Below are 20,816 nucleotides of genomic sequence, written 5' to 3' on the forward strand. Positions count from 1 at the left end.
TCCGGAATTATTATTAATAATAATAATAATAATAATATTATTTGAGCATGCGCAGACCACAATGCTGAATCCGTTTTGCCGGATATATACCTTTTTTAAATTCTTCCCATCTTTTCCACCCTAAGGCTACCTGCACATGGGTACCAGTATCAAAACAGAAATGGCGCATGCATATTCCTGCGGATCTCTCTGCGTCTCTGCACTAAATCCACACCAACGTGCACTCGTTCCTTGCAGAATTTGATGCGGTTGCATTGCAAGGGGTGAAGCCTGCATAAACAATTGACACGCTGCAGATTTCTAAATCCACGTGACGGGTACATTTCTGAACCAGGGAACAAAAACCCTAAAATTTGTCAAATCTTTTTCACTGTATTACATTGCGGTTTTATTTTTGCAACGAAAATCTGTGTGGAAAATCCCGTTCTCTGCAGTGTGCGCAGGGCGCCATAGAGGCCTCCGGTCGTCCTATGTACAAACGCATTTATCTTTAGTTAGACAGGAACAAAACTTCTCTTCATTTAGACTCTAATCCCCTGTGATATTTATAGATCTCGGGTCTGTATTTCTGTGGTCATTAAAGTAATCTTCAGTACTCAAGGTGTTAATGAGGCCTCTTCAGTCGTGTTGTTAAGCCAGGAAATCAGATGTGTTAATTAAAATACCTATGTCCTATTTACCTGCCGATCATTCTTTCCAGGCTACAGTGTTTCTGCTAATTTGCTAAAATCGTTTTCTACGTTTCGAGCGTTGGCTAGGAAACCTTATCTCCCGGAGGCTTTTATTCCCCCCCCCCTCCCCCCTTCCCCAATCAAAGTTGCGGTGTAGTGATGCTGCATTGTAAGGCGAGTGGCCTCTCATTGATTTCATGTCGGACAGAACAAATGAATTAATCCTGCGGCTGAAATATTGTGGAAGGGAGGACAGATGCAATGTAGCAGATTTAGAAGCGGTGAGTTGAGGATCTCGTCACCTTGTTGCATCCATGATGAACGCGTTACGTGCAGCTCCATCATCTGTGGTAGAGCCGTTCACATGGACAGTCCGGAGCAGCCCTTCCAAGACCGCATATGATCATAGTAAGCTTTGACATCTGTATATTGTGGGGGTTGCTGCCATGGCGTATGCCTCCTAACTATACACTAATACATCAAAAATCAGTTTTTTTTAAAAAATTATTTGCATTGCCAAAAAAATTCTGCTGAGAATGCAAGTCTCGGGGTGCAATCTCCTGGTCATGTGAAGCTTTAGCCAATCACGTGATCAGTAGGGCGGTTAATTTCCTGTGTACTTGGCTCCAAGGCTACATATTACTAGTAGACTCATACTGGGGACCCTACAAGCAGGAAAAATATTCCGGTTAAAGGGGTGACCTGTGCAGAGGTCATTGTGCAGGGAGGGAATAGATAAGTTCTGACAATCGCCTATTGTGAATGGTGGATCCTGCCTTATCTGTACACAGAGGTGATATAATTACAGGCAGGATTAGAACGACAGATAAGCAGATAACTGCAGTAAAGTGATCTGTACAGACCAAGAAGAGGCCTTTATCATTAGTCTTAGTGGTCAGTGAGAAAACTACAGGATTTTATAATTTTTTGTTTAATTGTAGATATAGACATGGAAAATGTAAAATAACAAAAAAAATATTTCCAATATTTTCTACATAAAAACGTGGTTTAAGCAATAGATCATTTTCTGACGGCACATTCCCTTTAAGGGTACATGACTATGTTCGGTCCACATCTGATCCGCATTTTTTTCTGGTCAGTTGCGGACCCATTAATTTCAATTAGGCTGCAAAAGATGCCGACATGTGTGCGGTCTGTTCCGCCACCCCGCAGAAAATATGGAGCATGTCCTATTGTCTGTTTTGCGAACAAGAAAAATGAATTTTTCACAGTAGTTTGAAAAAATATGGAGGCCTACACTCTTGCAGATCTGCGATTTGTGGACTGCAAGACGGATACGTGCATGAGCCCTAACTTTAGTGTGCTTTCACCACAGACATAATGTACTCTGCAGGGTGACCCCCCCACCAGGACTGGAAGCTGGACATGTGGCTGTAGAGGTGGTTCTGGTACAAACCCACATGGAGCCTTCCACATTTTGCTCCTCACCAGAATGCTGTTGGTGCGCGCTGGAAGCATTTTATTTTCACATTTAGTTTTTCCTTCATTTGGCGGCTTTTCCTGGAGATCAGTCGTTTGTGTTGATTGTATATAGTAATGATTGCTCTGTACAATGAACAAATGATCTTTACCATTGATTTTGCATCATGATAAGAACGGCGTCCCGGGGACCTGATGATTTATCCATTCATTTCCTGTTTTCTGTGTCCCTCACGTCAGTCTGTTCCCAGTAAGCCCACAGTCTCAGCCTCTTTACTTGGGAAAACAATACCGCCATCTCTGTTAACCTTTCAGAATATGGATTTTTGAGGAAACTTGGGGACACTGAAGGGCTACAAGAATGTGGGAGAACATACAAATAACAGTTGTGTTGGCCATTGAGTCTCCACAGACCACCTTCATTTATACATCAGGTCACATCATTCTGGGGTTCGAGATCAGCCGGTCAGTCTCATTTCTGTACTAATATAGCGCATACCTTAGGCTGGGACGACATGTGCATTTGTTGGGTCGCGGTTGTAGATGGCAGAAGTTATGATGGGATTTGTCAGAAGTTTGAAAAACTTGAGCAAATCCCCCTCTCAGCATAAAATAACATGTACTGCATTTTTCGCCCTATAAAACCCAACTAGGTTTTAGAGGAGGAAAATATGAAAAGAAAACTGTCATCAGACCTCAGATCAGACCCCCCTCCCCAATGTGTCATCAGACCTCAGATCAGACCCCCTGTAATGTTGATCAGACCTCAGATCAGCCCCCCTGTAATGTTGATCAGACCTCAGATCAGCCCCCCTGTAATGTTGATCAGACCTCGATCAGCCCCCGCGTAATGTTGATCAGACCTCGATCAGCCCCCGCGTAATGTTGATCAGACCTCGATCAGCCTCCCCGTAATGTTGATCAGACCTCGATCAGCCCCCCCGTAATGTTGATCAGACCTCGATCAGCCCCCCCGTAATGTTGATCAGACCTCGATCAGCCCCCCCGTAATGTTGATCAGACCTCGATCAGCCCCCCCGTAATGTTGATCAGACCTCGATCAGCCCCCCCCCCCCGTAATGTTGATCAGACCTCGATCAGCCCCCCCCCCGTAATGTTGATCAGACCTCGATCAGCCCCCCCCCTGTAATGTTGATCAGACCTCGATCAGCCCCCCCGTAATGTTGATCAGACCTCGATCAGCCCCCCCCCCCCCCGTAATGTTGATCAGACCTCGATCAGCCCCCCCCCGTAATGTTGATCAGACCTCGATCAGCCCCCCCCCCCCGTAATGTTGATCAGACCTCGATCAGCCCCCCCCCGTAATGTTGATCAGACCTCGATCAGCCCCCCGTAATGTTGATCAGACCTCAGATCAGCCCCCCCCGTAATGTTGATCAGACCTCGATCAGCCCCCCCCGTAATGTTGATCAGACCTCGATCAGCCCCCCCGTAATGTTGATCAGACCTCGATCAGCCCCCCCGTAATGTTGATCAGACCTCGATCAGCCCCCCCGTAATGTTGATCAGACCTCGATCAGCCCCCCCGTAATGTTGATCAGACCTCGATCAGCCCCCCCCGTAATGTTGATCAGACCTCGATCAGCCCCCCCCCCCGTAATGTTGATCAGACCTCGATCAGCCCCCCCGTAATGTTGATCAGACCTCGATCAGCCCCCCCCCCCCGTAATGTTGATCAGACCTCGATCAGCCCCCCCCCGTAATGTTGATCAGACCTCGATCAGCCCCCCCCCCCCCCCGTAATGTTGATCAGACCTCGATCAGCCCCCCCGTAATGTTGATCAGACCTCGATCAGCCCCCCCCCGTAATGTTGATCAGACCTCGATCAGCCCCCCCCCCCCCCCGTAATGTTGATCAGACCTCGATCAGCCCCCCCGTAATGTTGATCAGACCTCGATCAGCCCCCCCGTAATGTTGATCAGACCTCGATCAGCCCCCCCGTAATGTTGATCAGACCTCAGATCAGCCCCCCCGTAATGTTGATCAGACCTCAGATCAGCCCCCCCCATGTTGATCAGACCCCCTCCCCAAATGTTGATCAGACCTCAGATCAGCCCCCCCCCAAATGTTGATCAGACCTCAGATCAGACCCCCCCCCCCAAATGTTGATCAGACCTCAGATCAGACCCCCCCATGTTGATCAGACCTCAGATCAGCCCCCCCATGTTGATCAGACCTCAGATCAGCCCCCCATAATGTTGATCAGACCTCAGATCAGCCCCCCATAATGTTGATCAGACCTCAGATCAGCCCCCCATAATGTTGATCAGACCTCAGATCAGACCCCCCCCAAATGTTGATCAGACCTCAGATCAGACCCCCCCCCCCCCAAATGTTGATCAGACCTCAGATCAGACCCCCCCCCCAAATGTTGATCAGACCTCAGATCAGACCCCCCCCAAATGTTGATCAGACCTCAGATCAGACCCCCCCAATGTTGATCAGACCTCAGATCAGACCCCCCCAATGTTGATCAGACCTCAGATCAGACCCCCCCAATGTTGATCAGACCTCAGATCAGACCCCCCCAATGTTGATCAGACCTCAGATCAGACCCCCCAATGTTGATCAGACCTCAGATCAGCCCCCCATAATGTTGATCAGACCTCAGATCAGACCCCCCCCAAATGTTGATCAGACCTCAGATCAGACCCCCCCCCCAAATGTTGATCAGACCTCAGATCAGACCCCCCCCCCAAATGTTGATCAGACCTCAGATCAGACCCCCCCCAAATGTTGATCAGACCTCAGATCAGACCCCCCCCAATGTTGATCAGACCTCAGATCAGACCCCCCCCAATGTTGATCAGACCTCAGATCAGACCCCCCCAATGTTGATCAGACCTCAGATCAGACCCCCCCAATGTTGATCAGACCTCAGATCAGACCCCCCCAATGTTGATCAGACCTCAGATCAGACCCCCCCAATGTTGATCAGACCTCAGATCAGACCCCCCCCCCAATGTTGATCAGACCTCAGATCAGACCCCCCCAATGTTGATCAGACCTCAGATCAGACCCCCCCCCAATGTTGATCAGACCTCAGATCAGACCCCCCCCCCCCAATGTTGATCAGACCTCAGATCAGACCCCCCCCCCCCCAATGTTGATCAGACCTCAGATCAGACCCCCCCCCCCCAATGTTGATCAGACCTCAGATCAGACCCCCCCCCCAATGTTGATCAGACCTCAGATCAGACCCCCCCCCCCAATGTTGATCAGACCTCAGATCAGACCCCCCCCAAATGTTGATCAGACCTCAGATCAGACCCCCCCCAATGTTGATCAGACCTCAGATCAGACCCCCCCAATGTTGATCAGACCTCAGATCAGACCCCCCCAATGTTGATCAGACCTCAGATCAGACCCCCCCAATGTTGATCAGACCTCAGATCAGACCCCCCCAATGTTGATCAGACCTCAGATCAGACCCCCCCAATGTTGATCAGACCTCAGATCAGACCCCCCCAATGTTGATCAGACCTCAGATCAGACCCCCCCCCCAATGTTGATCAGACCTCAGATCAGACCCCCCCCCCAATGTTGATCAGACCTCAGATCAGACCCCCCCCCCCCAATGTTGATCAGACCTCAGATCAGACCCCCCCCCCAATGTTGATCAGACCTCAGATCAGACCCCCCCCCCAATGTTGATCAGACCTCAGATCAGACCCCCCCAAATGTTGATCAGACCTCAGATCATCCCCCCAAATGTTGATCAGACCTCCCCCCCCCCCCCCCCCCAATGTTCTGCATTTTGCGAAACGCACATGGTCGGCCCTATGATAGAAATGTGTATTCTTGTCCGCATTTGCAGACAAGAATAGGACATGCTTTATCTTTTTTGTGGGTCAGCAGAATAGAACTTCAGATGCGGACTGCACACGGTGTGCTGTCCGCATCTTTTGGAGCCCCATTGAAATGAATGGGTCCACGCCCGTTCCACAAAATTGCAGGACGAATGCGCAACCAGAACTGCAGCTGTGTGAATATGCCCTAAACAAACTTGTAGTTCATTTTGCAGCTATCCTTGGAAAACGACAATCACAAGTGTTCACCGGTGAAGATATAGGGGTTAGTGTCTTAGATGAGCGCTGGGTTTTCAGCTATGTTATAAGAAGCGAAAGGGTTAAAGAGGGTTAAACACGCAGGCCATATTGTCCGCCTCCGTCTAGGAAGGATCTGTGGTTGCCCTCAGTTGGAGGATGTCGTATTCCAGGCTTATCTCGGAGCAGAGCTCAGGGGGCAGCCCCTTGTCCTCATGTCGCAGCAGACGCCCTCTGTTCATGCTGCTGCTCCACATCTGAACATATGTCACCGGCGCGGCTGGATTGTTGGCTCCTCCGTGACTGTCACTCACAGCTGCATGCTGGTGCCATGGAGTCGGCCCCCGCTGAAGCCCTCCGCTTTATCATGTCCCCTCACCTGCATGTATTTCATGAGCAGCCTCACTGTAATTATTACACTTGCCATAGCGGCCCTACATAAATCTGCCTTATCGCCTGTTGTGTGTCAGTCTATACTGTCAGCTGCTCATGTACCAGATAGGTTTGTGCCCAACAGAACCTGATTACAATCAAGTATTAAAGGGGTTATCCCATGATTAATGTAAAAAAGGAGATCAGACATCGTATAATACATTGCAATCTCTTTAAAAAAAAAAAAAAAATAGAACCGTTGTTCTGCTAGATTTATATCAAGCTGGCGGCACAAGGGGAGTGTCCGTCCTGCTGGCGCTCAGGGGGCGTGTCCGTGATCTTCCTATCACAGCTCAGGAGGCAGTTGAAGGATGAAACGGAGCATGTGCGACCTCCTCAGGGAGCAGGACAAAGAAATAAGGGAAACAAACCAGCAGGTGGCGCTGTGCAGATACATGTTAGTGAATAACTCGCATATATTTTTATTACATGCAATTACAAAAGTATTCAGACCCGGGCGCAGATTTGAAAACTGTCAAATATTTGCCATGGGGCAACCCATTTCCAGGAAGTCTGTCACCTCTTTGTCACCAATATATCGGAGAGCACTGTACCCCAGAAGATTGCAGACACAGTCCGAGCATCCCTGTGTGCCCGCTCCAGACTGAAGAGGGGAGGGCGGCTTCAGCTGCTCATATTGTGGGATTGGTACCAGCTAGAAATATGGGCCTGAAGCTTCCAACCTTTCAGTCTATACCAGAACCACAGCGTTGTATCCACTATGTCGGAGGATATAGCCGCTAGAAATCGCTGTTTTTGCTCTCCCTTTCAGCCGGGCACTTGGGAGCTGTTTTTCAGCAGAAGTGCTTTTCCTGCACATGGAATAGACGCACCGCGCGCACAGGGAGGCTTGGAACGCGTCTGCAATCTTCTATGGGGCAGTGTTAGTTATATTGGTGAAAATGAAGACCCCCTTAATGTTTCCAGTTTCACTTTTATAGAAACAACATGATGGCAGGAGATTTGGGGTACGTCTACAGGGGCGTTCACACTGCGCATTGTGGGGTTGCTGGCAGATAAACTGCAGAGGTTTCCAGTAGCGGCAAATTAGATTCAGGGCACTTTCACACTAGCGTTATTCTTTTCAGTTATTGAGTTCCGTCCTAGGGGCTCAGTACCGGAAAATAACTGATCAGTTTCATCCTCATACGTTCTGAATAGAGAGCGATCCGTTCAGGATGCATCAGGACGTCTTCAGTTCAGTCTTTTTACTGCGGTTTTATCTCCGTCCAGAATTCCGGAACACTTGCCGAAATGCTGGATCCAGCATTTTTTCCCATTGAAATGCATTAATGCCGGATCCGGCCCCGAGTGACCTGGCAAAACGTATCAGTTTTTGCAGTCTGCGCATGCTTAGACTGCAAAGAATGTGAAAAAAATAATTGCCCGATCCGTTTTTCCAGATGGCACCAGAGAGACGGATCCGGCATTTCAACGCATTTTTCTGACGGATCAGGATACTTATCCGTCTGACAAATGCCATCAGTTTGCATACGTTTTGACGGATCCGGCAGGCGGTTCCGGCGATAGAATTGCCGGCCGGAATCCCCTTCCGCAAGGGTGAAAGTAGCCTTAACCAATGTCTTCCCGAATCTGTGGAAATGAACAAGCGCTGCCGACCCGTCGCCTGTCGGTTGTTATCCCTTTGCAAGGCGTGAAAGCTGTCAGAACGCAGATTTCACAGTGATTTTTCTGCAGTGAAATGAGCGCTGTGTGGACGTTGCCTATGGCCACGCTCAGATGTGGGGGATCGCCACGGCTCGTGATGCAGGTTCTGCACCCACGGCAGTTTACAATGGGGGGAGTTGTCCACACCCCACCACGCTCCTCCTGGTGTGGAATTGCTGCAATGCATAGGATCTGACGCGTGCAGAATCCACCGTGGGACGTGTCGGCCGCCGCTCCCCTCAATGGCCCGTGTTATCGGTCATTTCCGTGTCCTGATCCTGCGGTGATTTCATCAATTCCATCATTAGAATTGACATTAATCTGACTTGTGGTGCCCGGCAGTGCTCATCCTCCTGGCATCATCAGAGCTGCTTACATCCCATCCTGTAATCCAGAAACGCACCGTAACCGTCCTTTAATCCAGCGCCTGTAAATAATGGTTAATAATTACGTTTTTTCCTGCACAGTGATTTCCACTAATGAATTGTGAAGCCTTTGCAAAAAGTCCAAAGGCACCGACTCATTTAAATGTTAACTTTACCCAAAAATTGACTGTATTAAAAAATAAAAAACCCTGAAATCCTGAAAATTGGCAGGAGCGAGCGAATCGGCCAACTGAATGGAAATGTGGTAGTCAAAAAGCGTATTCTTTTGTCCAGCTTACTGGCTTGCTCTGCTTGCAGATTAACATGAGGGTGATATGCCCACAATGTATTTTAATATCCTGTCCTCTTCCTTCCAGGTTTCTCTTTGTCCAGCGTCCAGGCTTCGGCTTGGAGTACCCAACCGCCACCATTGAGCCCAGTAGTTGGAGCGGCAGCGAAAGTCCTGCCGAAGATATTGAAAGAATGAGCGATTCTGCTGATAAACCCATAGACAATGATGCAGAGGGTGTCTGGAGCCCGGATATTGAGCAGAGCTTTCAGGAAGCGCTCGCTATCTACCCACCATGTGGGAGAAGGAAAATTATACTGTCAGATGAAGGCAAAATGTATGGTAAGTCGCCAGCTGCTGCTCGCATCACCGCCAGATCGTGCAGCCCTGAAATGTATTCAACAGAACCCGCTGAGTAATCCAAAAATGTATACCGACTCCTTATGGGGCTTTTCAGTGAAAAGGGGTCATGCGGTACCAGTCGTGTAATGACGTGACTCAGTGGCCATTGAGAGAAGCCATTAGACGAGGATCCCCCAGTCCTCCGTTATACTGGACCGGTGTAGCCCACTCTGATGCTGCCATTGTAGCGCGCACACACAGGTCGGATCCTCTCCATTTTTCGGTTCTTGTGGGGTCATCTGCTGTTTCGTCTCATGGGCCTCGTCAGAACTTGGGACCACCAAAGACTCCACTGTTGGCCTGGCCAAACCAGTGTAGAGGATGCAGATAAGTGACCGTATCTAGACCTTGTGTGATACAGTGCAGTCTGCAAAGTGTCCCATCAGAAAATGGCTTTTTTTTTTTTTTTTAACATATCGCAAATTGTGGTCTTTTTATTTTCAGTATAAAAAAATAAAAAAGTTATGCTGGAAGTGGTTCTATAAAGCTCTAGAACGGGGACCAGCAACCCCCGGCACTCCAGCTGTTCAGAACCTACAACTCCCAGAATGCTTCATTCACTTCCATGGGAGATAAAAGAACAACCAAGCATGTTTGCATGCTGGGAGTTGTAGTTTCACAGCAGCTGGAGTGCTGTAGAATAACAGGTCATTGCACACTATTGGCGACCCAGGCGGAGAAGTATTTACCCTCACCCTTATCGCCTCTGCACGTGCGTTCATTGCTCACGCCGCAGACGTTTTGGTGGAGGCGGTCATCTCTCATCAATGGCGACATGTCAGTGCTTGTCTGTAATGAAGACCTGCCGGAGCCTCCTCCAACTCAAAGCCATCTTCGTGCCGTTGTACATTTGCATCCTAAACTGATGACGTTGTGTGCGGGTATTTATAGGGCGGTTACTTTATATTCCTAGTCCGTAAAAATATAACTGCCATCTAAAGACGAGGTTAGTAGTAAATACTGAATCCAGTTACCTATAAGAAGGTGAATGCTAAGCCTGAAAATGTAGTTTCCCTCGGGGTCCCAGGAAGCTGAGCTATGGGATGCTGTTGGTGTGATCCTCTTCCTGCACTGGGCTCTGGCAGTGCCAGGCTCCATCATGTGGCTCACGTTGTAAACCTCCCGCTTGTGGTTAGAGGATGGGTACTGGCCGCCAGCATTGCAGGTAGCTGCAGTGGGTGACGGGGTCGCAGCACAGTTTAGCATCCAGCACATTACACTCTTCATAAACCCTCCTGTCTCGTGCTAATTAATTTTGCCGCTCTTGCAGAGGACTCATTTCATCCTGCATGTAGCGTTCGCTCCTCAATAAGTAACAGTAGGAGATTGAAGAGAAAACGAGCACAGAGTGCAAGGGGGAAAGCAGATGGTACTGCGGCTGCCACCAGCTGTGCTCCCTCCCCCCAGTGCTGGCTGGATGATGTAATGGAAAGATGGACACCCCCCCCCCCCCCCCCCCCCCCCCTCTGGTGTGCAGTCTCTTCCAGGCTGTCGGTGTAGACTGGAAGCAGCAGCAATCCTCCAGGCTTTTAGTTTGCAGCTGTCATGTGACTTCAGCAGCCAAATGGAACATAATGTCTGGAAAAAAAAAATGGCCTTTTGCTGATGCTTCTCAGCTGCTCCTGGCAGAAAGTTTGTGGGCCCTGGTTTCCTGCTGGATTGCAGGGTCTGGAGATTAACCGATCTCTGCTCTTGCACATTTTGATTTGTGATTAAAATCAAGCAGAACTGCACCAATGCACGTACTGCTAACCAAGCAAACCTGATGATTACGAGTTCTCGGGAAGTTTAAAGGACCTGCCTAGAAAAAAAAAGAGAGGGCATTTCTACAGGAGTAAGAAAAACGGTGGCTTGTACGTGGCCAGTATCCGTGTTTTACAGATCCGTAATTTGCAGCTATGAGGCCTTAGTAAGTGTCACACTATTCTTTCCAGCAGGGGGCAGTATGTAGATTTTTTTTTTTTATATTTTTTATTTTTTTCCTTTTCTTTGCAGCATATTCACTCTGCTCCGTGTACACCCCTGGACTAGGGTTGCCACCTTCCAAACAAGAAATACCGGCCAAGTTAAGCCACACCCCAAAGGGGTGTGGTTGTGGGGGGGGGGGCTCTTAACATGGGGTGTTAAAGGGGTTCTGCAGTTTGTTTAAACTGATGATCTATCCTCTGGATCATCCGCATTTGATTGGCGGGTGTCCGATACCCGGGACCCCCGCCGATCAGCTGTTTGAAAAGGCAGCGGCTCTCCAGCAGCGCCGCAAGCTTCTCTCTTTTTACCGCAGGCCCAGTGATGTCACGACTAGTGCCTGGCCGGGGCTAAGCTCCATTCAAGTAAACAGAGCTTAGCCCCGCCCAGGCCATTAATACTAGTCGTGACGTCACTGGGCCTGCAGTAAACTGCAAGAAGGCCACGGCATTACTGCCAGCGCCACTGCCTTCTCAGGGGTCCTGAACGTCGGACCCCCGCCGATCAGATGCTGATCTATCCAGAGGATAATCAGTTTAAACATAATGCAGAACCCCTTTAAGTCGCAGTGTCATAATGTGGCTCCCAGTATTAATAATGCCCCCTATTAGTGCCCCCCAAATATTAATAATGCCAACATTTTATAATTTCTATGCTTGTGCAAAAAATAAAGACTTCTCCATTTGATGGCGCCGCTGTGAACACTCGCTGCTCATGGAAGCTCAGGACAGGACCTGCGCTCCAACGTTATGACGTTTCTCAGGTCCTGCTGCTTCCAGTCAATGCTGTGAAACGTCATCGCACTGGAGCGCGGGTCCTGTCCTGAGCTTCCAGTGAGCAGTGAGTGTTCACAGCGGCGCCATCAAATGGAGGAGGTGAGTTTTATTTTTTTAATTTTCTTAAAGGCTGTACTAATGAGCGCCTCACAGTGGAAGCTCTCATAAGTAACAGTCCATATAGGAAAATACCGCCATAAAAAATTACCAGCAGAGACTGGCCGGGTGGCAGACCTGCCCTGCGCTTACCTCTGCCTTAATGCCTATTATAACTGGTATAAGACTTTTAAAGGGAATTAAGCATAAGGGAACAGATTCCTTGGGCAGTATGGCCCCCGCCTGTTTCGGTAAGATAAGATTCATTGATAAACCAGCGGCCCTCTGCTCCCTCCTAGTAAATCTTCCTTCCTACATTTTTGATCTTTGGGTGAGACGTACAGATGACGGCTGCCCCCAAACCATGGGTTCTTCACCCTATAGACGCACTGGGTTCACACGGCGGCAGGTTCTTCGCCCTATAGACGCACTGGGTTCACACGGCGGCAGGTTCTTCGCCCTATAGACGCACTGGGTTCACACGGCGGCAGGTTCTTCGCCCTATAGACGCACTGGGTTCACACGGCGGCAGGTTCTTCGCCCTATAGACGCACTGGGTTCACACGGCGGCAGGTTCTTCGCTCTATAGACGCATGGCGTTTCTGGCCACGCACATTCCTACAGTAATCTTCGTGACAATGAAAGCTCTGTGTGAGTTTTGCTGCCAGGCAGATGTTTGACATGTGTCGGTCCATCCTCGTCTTGGGTCGTTCGGCCGTTCATTAAAGGGAAAATATGTTTTTCATAGTTTCGGTAGTATAAGGGCTTCTTCTCGTAAAATGCAGGAGTAAATGGGGGAAAGGCCTGGTTGCTGGGCATTCGACGGTGGTTGCTAGGTAGAGGATACCCGAACAACCAGGACTCTGCTAAAAGCTAGTAGCAGGAAAGGGGGAAAGCTGCTTGGTGGCAGGTGCATTATGCCATTGTCCATGTCATGGTTCTGTGTGTAATTTGCCGTTTTGGATGATGGGTGCAGTAATCCTACAGTGTGACGCGTTGCATTTTTTGCTGTCTCATTTGCTTTCTGTTGAAGCTGCATTTTCCAGATTGTTTTGCTCCTTCTGAACTGCATGAAAGACATTTATGAAATATTCCGGGATACTGAGCATTAAAATGTGGCTTTCAGTGAGCAGATGTGAGGTATGGCATTGTGCGCCTTCATCTGTTATTGTGATCACTATGCACAGATTTTCCATTGTCTTCAGAGTCCCTCGGCCACCTCGAGAAGTTGTCACGGACACCTGATCCGTGCAGGCCGAAACTGTATAGGGTGCAGTAATTGCAAGGTAAGAGAGAAACCCAGCGCCGTGTTTGTCACAGCCATGAAATAGACGGGAGGGGACGGCAGAGAACTTAATAATACTAAATATAAAGGTGAAAAGGATTAGATGTAACCGGAGAGGAGCACAGGCTGTCCACTGCAGAACGCGCCCACCAACTACAATGGTGACTTTGAAGTGACTCTGCAAGGAGAATAAAGCGTCTGCATCTACCCTGGACAATCGCCCCAGTAAATCTATACAGTAAAGTATATATTCTGTAACATGGGTGGCAGCTGAACGTTGTTGTCTCTGTATTGCTGTTCATTCAGGTCCCCATTTTACATTGTGCCGTAGGCAGGTGCCTTGCCAGCCTACAACCTTATCTAGGACACCTTTACAGGTAAGGCGCAGTCATTCACCGTGGGGCTGCTCTGTGTAAGCAGTCTGTAGACGTCCTGCTGGAAAGTGCCGGGCAGTAGAGGCAGCAGCAGGACATTCTACTTAGGTTGGGATAATTGGTCCTATATTTCAGTTTTCCCTTAGGTAGCAACTTGCAGGTTCTTTCCATAGAGGAGGGTAGAGCAACTGCAGCCAGACAGCTCGGATGCTACTCGTCTATGGTAGGAGCTGCCAGCAAAGTAAACCTAACTTATTACATCCTCATCTTTCTTGTATTGGTGGGAGGTGCAGAGGGAACTACACCAGGAACCCTGCCGTGTAAGGCTAGCCCAGCTGACTGTAATGCAATCTGTTGCTTCATTCTGGAGAAAAAGTACTTTTACTCCTTATGCCAATGAGCATTTAAGTGCACTGAGGGCAGGGCCTAGCCACTCCGTGCACCCTTGCTCAGTCTGCCAGCCCCTTGACATGGCCACGTTCCTGCATAGTCATCTCGCCTGAGCTGATAAAGGAGCAGGGGCTGACAGAGGAAGCAGGAGGAGCAAAGGGTTTTGGGGCCCCCCTTGGTGCACTTACCTGCTCATTTGCATATGGTTCAAAAGTACTTTTTTTTCCCCCTCCAGATTGAAGCAACACAGCGTTAAGTGAAAGGTGTCATTACTTTCTGCTGAGCTTAGACCTACAAGACATTGGTATCCCCTCTGCAGCTGGAGGAGGCGCCTGCTGTGCCGGCTCATATATTAGATGCATCCTCCATGAGCCTAAACAGAAATCTTTGGCAGCTTTGAGCTTCCGTAGATTCCGGTCTTCATTCGCGCCAGAAAACTGGTGAAAATGAAGTTAAATCTGTTGCGATTGCTGGCTGCGCCCTCATCCCCATCACGCCCCCCTGTCAGAAAATTGACGAGTATGGTGTAAAAACCGCACATTTGACAATATTTAGTTGCCATGGCGTCTAAAACACCAGGTCGAGAGATGATAAACAGATTCCCTTCATTCATATGACCACGGGACGCCCGTGTTGTGGACTGCAAACGCTGCACCCCGCGTTGTGGTGCGGACCCGCTGACTTCAATGTATCCGCAAGATGCGCTGAAATGTAGGACATGTTCTGTCTTTTGCATCGTGAAGGCATGGCCTTGGAGGCTTGTGTTTTTGTGAGCTTTTGTGCCTCTGCACTGCAAAAGATTGCCGCATCTTGTGGATCACAGACCAAATTTAGGCCTCATGCACACGACCGTTTTTCGGGTCCGCATCCGAGCTGCAGTTTTTGCGGCTTGGGTGCAGACCCATTCACTTCAATGGGGCTGCAAAAGATGCAGGGATCACATGGATCCACATCCGTTGCTCCATTTCGTGGCCCCGCGAAAAAAGATTATATAGCATGTCCTATTCTAGTCCACTTTGCGGACAAGAATAGGCATTTCTACAATGGGCCTTCCGTTCTGCAAATTGTGGAAGGCACACAGGCGGCTTGCTTTTTTTTTTTTTTGCGGACCGCAAAAAAACGGAACGGTCGTGTGCATGAGGCTTAAGTATGTGGGTCTGCACCGTGGTGTGGGGTGCACATGGGTGGTACCCTTGTTTTGCGGATCTGCGGTCTGCATCACGGGCACGGCCATCCCACGGTTGTTTGAATGCACCCTTTAGGGCTAATTTTAGACTTGTATGGAAATTGTTAGTCATGTAGATGTTATGATTTACCTCCCGGTGCTGAGCAGAGAGCGGACAGGTTTTACCGTCACCCTGGATGGGTGTAAAGCCCCAACCAAAGCTTCCTGTCTGGTCACATTCCACTTAACGGCTTAATTTTAGTTGCTTTCTCTCATTGGGTAAACTGCCGCCTTATATTGCAGGTTGGCTTCTTGGCAATGTTAAGTCCATTTAAAGGAGTGAATATTTATTCAAAGCCTTATTTGACTCATTGCTTAAAATAATTGCTGGATTATTGTAAATGTGATTGTATGATTTGCCTTTGGAGGATGGTAATTGTAATGTTACTTCCTGCGCGGTATCGGGCACCGAAGAAGATTCCAGTAGTTCTGTACGGCCGTGTCTGTGTTGTGGATCCACAAAATACAGATATATCCAGAATAAGGCGCAGCTTGAGGCTAATGATTTGTGGTTGGATAATCCCGCTGCGTGGCTATATTACGTGTTCTGGATGTGACTGCTGAAGCCACCAAGAAGGATCGCTATCAGACCGTTCGCAGGTTTCATACCCTCCATAGCCGGTGTATTGTTCCCCTGTTACCTGACTAGCGCCCCCTCTGTATGTAGTGCGGGCGGCTGAGGCATTATTATATTAGGAAGGTCATGGTGCCACAGACTGGTACGGAGACGTATTGTGTTTCTGAGACTGATCTTCCAGCCGGTAACGTCATGTTCGAGGTATAAAGTGGGCGCTGCAGGGAATAGAAGAGGATTGCAGTTTGTATTTCGTACAGGAGACATGGGCTCGTTGTCTTGTGAAATACATTCCTAGTTTACAAATGACAAGTCAGAGACCACCACGTCACTGCCACTGCCACGTCTGCCCCCGGAGCCACGTATTATACCTAGTAATGGTCCTCCACGCTGTCCGGTTACTTCTCTACCTTGTCACCTCCGCAAGACTCTTCAGTGTTTGCAGGATCCGCGCTCTCGTATCATCGCGTCGCATGTGAATTATTACCTTATTTATGTCGGTGATGAGACCTCCATGTATGAAATAGGGCCGCGCAGCAACGCGGCTACAGTAAAGGAAAACCTCCGTATCTATCTGGACATGACCAGAGTGCAATTCTATTATGTATACCTAGAATACTACAACCCCCATCATCACCCCACCACTGGACATGAATAGCTCCTAATTCTATTATACTCTATATGCACAGAACACCACAACCCCCACCGTCACCTGACCACTGGACATGACCATAGTACAATTCTATTATGTATACCTAGAATACTACAACCCCCATCACCCCACCACTGGACATGAATAACTCCTAATTCTATTATACTGTATATGCACAGAACACTACAACCCCCACCATCACCTGACCGATTTGATATGGCTGTAATACAAAGTTACTGGTTTTAAGCAGATTAGGCATGTGTAATGTGTCTGCCCCTTCTGATTTGATCACAAGGCCCCCCACACCTTTACCAGTGCTCCCAGTGCTGTGACCATCAGGAGGCTGCACATATAAATGCATGTCATTAGTTTGCTCTGTAGGGACGTATTAGGACAACCTATTGATATCTACAGTCGTGACCAAAAGTTTTGAGAATGACACAAATATTAGTTTTCACAAAGTTTGCTGCTAAACTGCTTTTAGATCTTTGTCTCAGTTGTTTCTGTGATGCAGTGAAATATAATTACTCGCACTTCATACGTTTCAGAGGCTTTTATCAACAATTACATGACATTTATGCAGAGTCAGTATTTGCAGTGTCGGCCCTTCTTTTTCAGGACCTCTGCAATCCGACTGCGCATGCTCTCAATCACCTTCTGGGCCAATCCCTGTCTGACAACCCATTCTTTCATAATCACTTCTTGGAGTTTGTCAGCATTAGTTTCTCAATGGGATTAAGATCTGGGGAGTTTCCAGGCCATGGACCCAAAATGTCACCGTTTTGGTCCCCGAGCCACTTAGTTGTCACTTTTGCCTTATGGCACGGTGCTCCATCGTGCCGGAAAATGCATTGTTCTTTATTGTTGGAAGAAGTTGCTGTTGGAGGGTGTTTTGGTGCCACTCTTTATTCATGGCTGTGTTTTGGGGCAGAATTGTGAGTGAGCCCACTCCCTTGGATGAGAAGCAACCCCACACATGAATGGTCTCAGGACGCTTTACTGTTGGCATGACACAGGACTGATGGTAGCGCTTACCTTTTCTTCTCCGCACAAGCCTTTTTCCTGATGCCCCAAACAATCGGAAAGAGGCTTCATCGGAGAACATGACTTTGCCCCAGTCCTCAGCAGTATATTCACCATACTTTCTGCAGAAGATCAATCTGGTCCTGATGTTTTTTTGGAGAGAAGTGGCTTCTTTGCTGCCCTTCTTGACACCAGGCCATCTTCCAAAAGTCTTGGCCTCACTGTGCGTGCAGATGCGCTCACACCTGCCTGCTGCCATTCCTGAGCAAGCGCTGCACTGGTGGCACTCCGATCCCGCAGCTGAATCCTCTTTAGGAGACGATCCTGGTGCTTGCTGGACTTTCTTGGACGCCCTGAAGCCTTCTTAACAAGAATTGAACCTCTTTCCTTGAAGTTCTTGATGATCTTATAAATTGTTGATTGAGGTGCAATCTTAGTGGCCACAATATCCTTGCCTGTGAAGCCATTTTTATGCAACGCAATGATGGCTGCACGCGTTTCCTTGCAGGTCACCATGGTTAACAATGGAAGAACAATGATTTCTAGCATCACCCTCCTTTTAACAGGTCAAGTCTGCCATTTTAACCCAATCAGCCTGACATAGTGATCTCCAGCCTTGTGCTCGTCAACATTCTCACCTGACTTACCAAGACGATTACTGAAATGATCTCAGCAGGTCCTTTAATGACAGCAATGAAATGCAGTGGAAGGTTTTTTTGGGATTAAGTTAATTTTCATGGCAAAGAAGGACGATGCAATTCATCTGATCCCTCTTCATAACATTCTGGAGGATATGCAAATTGCTATTATAAAAACTTAAGCAGCAACTTTTCCAATATTTATGTAATTCTCAAAACTTTTGGCCACGACTGTATGTGTCATGTACCTTGTGTAAGTGACAGGGGAAGGTATTTTGCAACCAGTGTTACAGACGGGTGAACTGTTCCTTCCTTGTCACAAGGTGTGGATTTTTCTAATCTGATGATCTGAGAAATCAGTTTTGAACAGGTTTGCCGGAGGGACAGGAGCACCTTGCGTAGCCCTCCGGCCATGCTGAGATTAAAGAGGCTTTTAGTATTTGGCAACTTCGGATCAGGTTACTGAAGGTGTGTGCGCTCGTCTTTATTATTTATCTACCTGGCACCAGAAGCTTCCCCAAGACTGAGTGACAGAAAACACGCACTCACAAGAGGAGCCTCAGCCGAAACCCCAGCTGGGCCGCAGCGTCATCTCCAGAACTAATCAGACATTACTGGCAGGTGTACCTGGCCTTACACCTAGCAATTTATTATACCCAGAGGAGAACCTCTGGGGGTCCTGCATGAAACCTTCCACTCATGGTTATCTGGATGGGAGCTATGCAGGGCTTTGTGCAGTTGGACCCCCTCGTGGCCGTACTGTATAAAGTATGTCTGCATGTAAGGCTATGCAAAGGGGCATCTCCCAAGAAAGAGATCCATCTCACCAGCGCCACCTATTGAAGGTGGCATCACTTTCCAGCAAACCCTGGGATGTGACAAGGGAATATAGCCAGACCAGATATCCATCTGTAGACGGCTGTTTGGGGGTGCTTGCCCCTCGTCGGTACGGAGTAGGATTCTGGCTGGATCAGTGTAAAGCCTTGGAAGCGGCTTTGGCGGGTGCTGGATGGTCTTTACAAGGCCAGTCCTGAATGGAGACTTGTTGGCAATGCTCCATGGGACACAAATATGCAAAGAGGTATTTCCCAGGGAAAGGGAATCCTCTCACCAGCGCCACCTATTGGAAGCTGCTCCGTATGAGTCAAAATCTGACTTTCCAACAAGCCTTGGAGCACGACAAGGGAATATAGCCAGGCCAGGTGTGTTGGAGCCGCTTCCAATAGGTGGCGCTGGTGAGAGGGTTCTCTTGGGAGATGCCACTTCCAATAGGTGGCGCTGGTGAGAGGGTTCTCTTTCTTGGGAGATGCCGCTTCCAATAGGTGGCGCTGGTGAGAGGGTTCTCTTTCTTGGGAGATGCCGCTTCCAATAGGTGGCGCTGGTGAGAGGGTTCTCTTTCTTGGGAGATGCCGCTTTGCATATTTTGGCTGTGAGAAGTAGTAAATCTGGTAGCAACAATCCGATTCATTGATGGCAAGCAGAGATTTTAAAATGCCGTGGAATTGAAACACAAAGGGGGTCATTTACTAAAGACTGAACAGTTTGAGGTGCGCACCCGAAACTGCCACCGGCCAGGAGCCCCTATTTATGCCCGTTTTCAGGCTGTGGTTGTCCTGCCCCGAGAGCGGAGCCTCTAGGTGTAACGGCAACGCCCCAGTTGCTCCTAGAGGCTCATTTGCACATAGTAAATTATTTTTTTCTCAGCAGTGCGGGCACATATAAATGTAGGACCAACATGGATGCCTTCAGCTGTCAGGAGCACATGTAAAAGGTCAGCCAGGGTCATAAGGACAAAACTGCTGACAGATGCTCTTTAAGCGGTTTCTTTATAAAATAGGAAAATCCCTTAAAGATTCAGTGTTTAATGCCGGCATCAGTAGCTGGTCCGCGCTCGGTGGTGGCGTCTACCATTGGTTTTTGTGTCGTTGTCTGATTTGGCTTCTGGAAAGGCTGGAATCTATCAGACTTGTAAGGGATGAGAAGTCCATTCGGATCAGACTCCGTGTAATCTTGTTGCGCTGGAAGCCTCGTGTGCATTTCCTTCTCTTCCCGGGCTCAGACAATGAGCTGACGTCTCGCTGATGCTATTAAAGAATGTTGCTGGATCCAAATTAATAAAAGACATTGTTGTCTTTCCTGAGGGGTTCTGCGAGCTGAGCGAATACTCAGGTATTCCAGATATGAGGGATGTGTGGAGATTGCATGAAATGTTCTGCGTTTCGTGATCTGAGATACAGCGTTGTCTGCCCGGCGGCATCTTCTTCTCAGAGCCCAATACAGTTAATTAGCTTCCGTCTCTATAGCAACGGCCTCATCCTCTAAAAAACACGGTCTGTTTCATGTACGTGCTTCGCTTTATCACCGCGTGTTACCTGAAGGGCTCTTACTGGTCCGGCCCGCATTTCAGACAACTTGACTCCCATGTAAATTTGCTAGGATAACCTTTAAGTGTAAGGTGGAGGCATGTCCGCTGGCTTCGTTTT

At 48.5% G+C, this 20,816-nt stretch overlaps 1 protein-coding gene across 6 annotated transcripts in view; it reads left to right on the forward strand.

The window, feature by feature from the left end:
* Nucleotides 1-20,816, forward strand: part of TEAD1 (TEA domain transcription factor 1) — a 142,205-nt gene that overhangs the window by 50,889 nt on the left and 70,500 nt on the right. For all 6 annotated transcript variants that reach the window (XM_044270675.1, XM_044270676.1, XM_044270679.1 and 3 more), the window contains exon 3: nucleotides 9,022-9,275. In XM_044270675.1, the coding sequence (XP_044126610.1) occupies nucleotides 9,022-9,275 (254 nt within the window). The remainder of the gene's footprint in view (nucleotides 1-9,021; nucleotides 9,276-20,816) is intronic.

This window comes from Bufo gargarizans, chromosome 10 (genome assembly GCF_014858855.1).
Source record: "Bufo gargarizans isolate SCDJY-AF-19 chromosome 10, ASM1485885v1, whole genome shotgun sequence".
Lineage (NCBI taxonomy): Eukaryota > Metazoa > Chordata > Amphibia > Anura > Bufonidae > Bufo > Bufo gargarizans.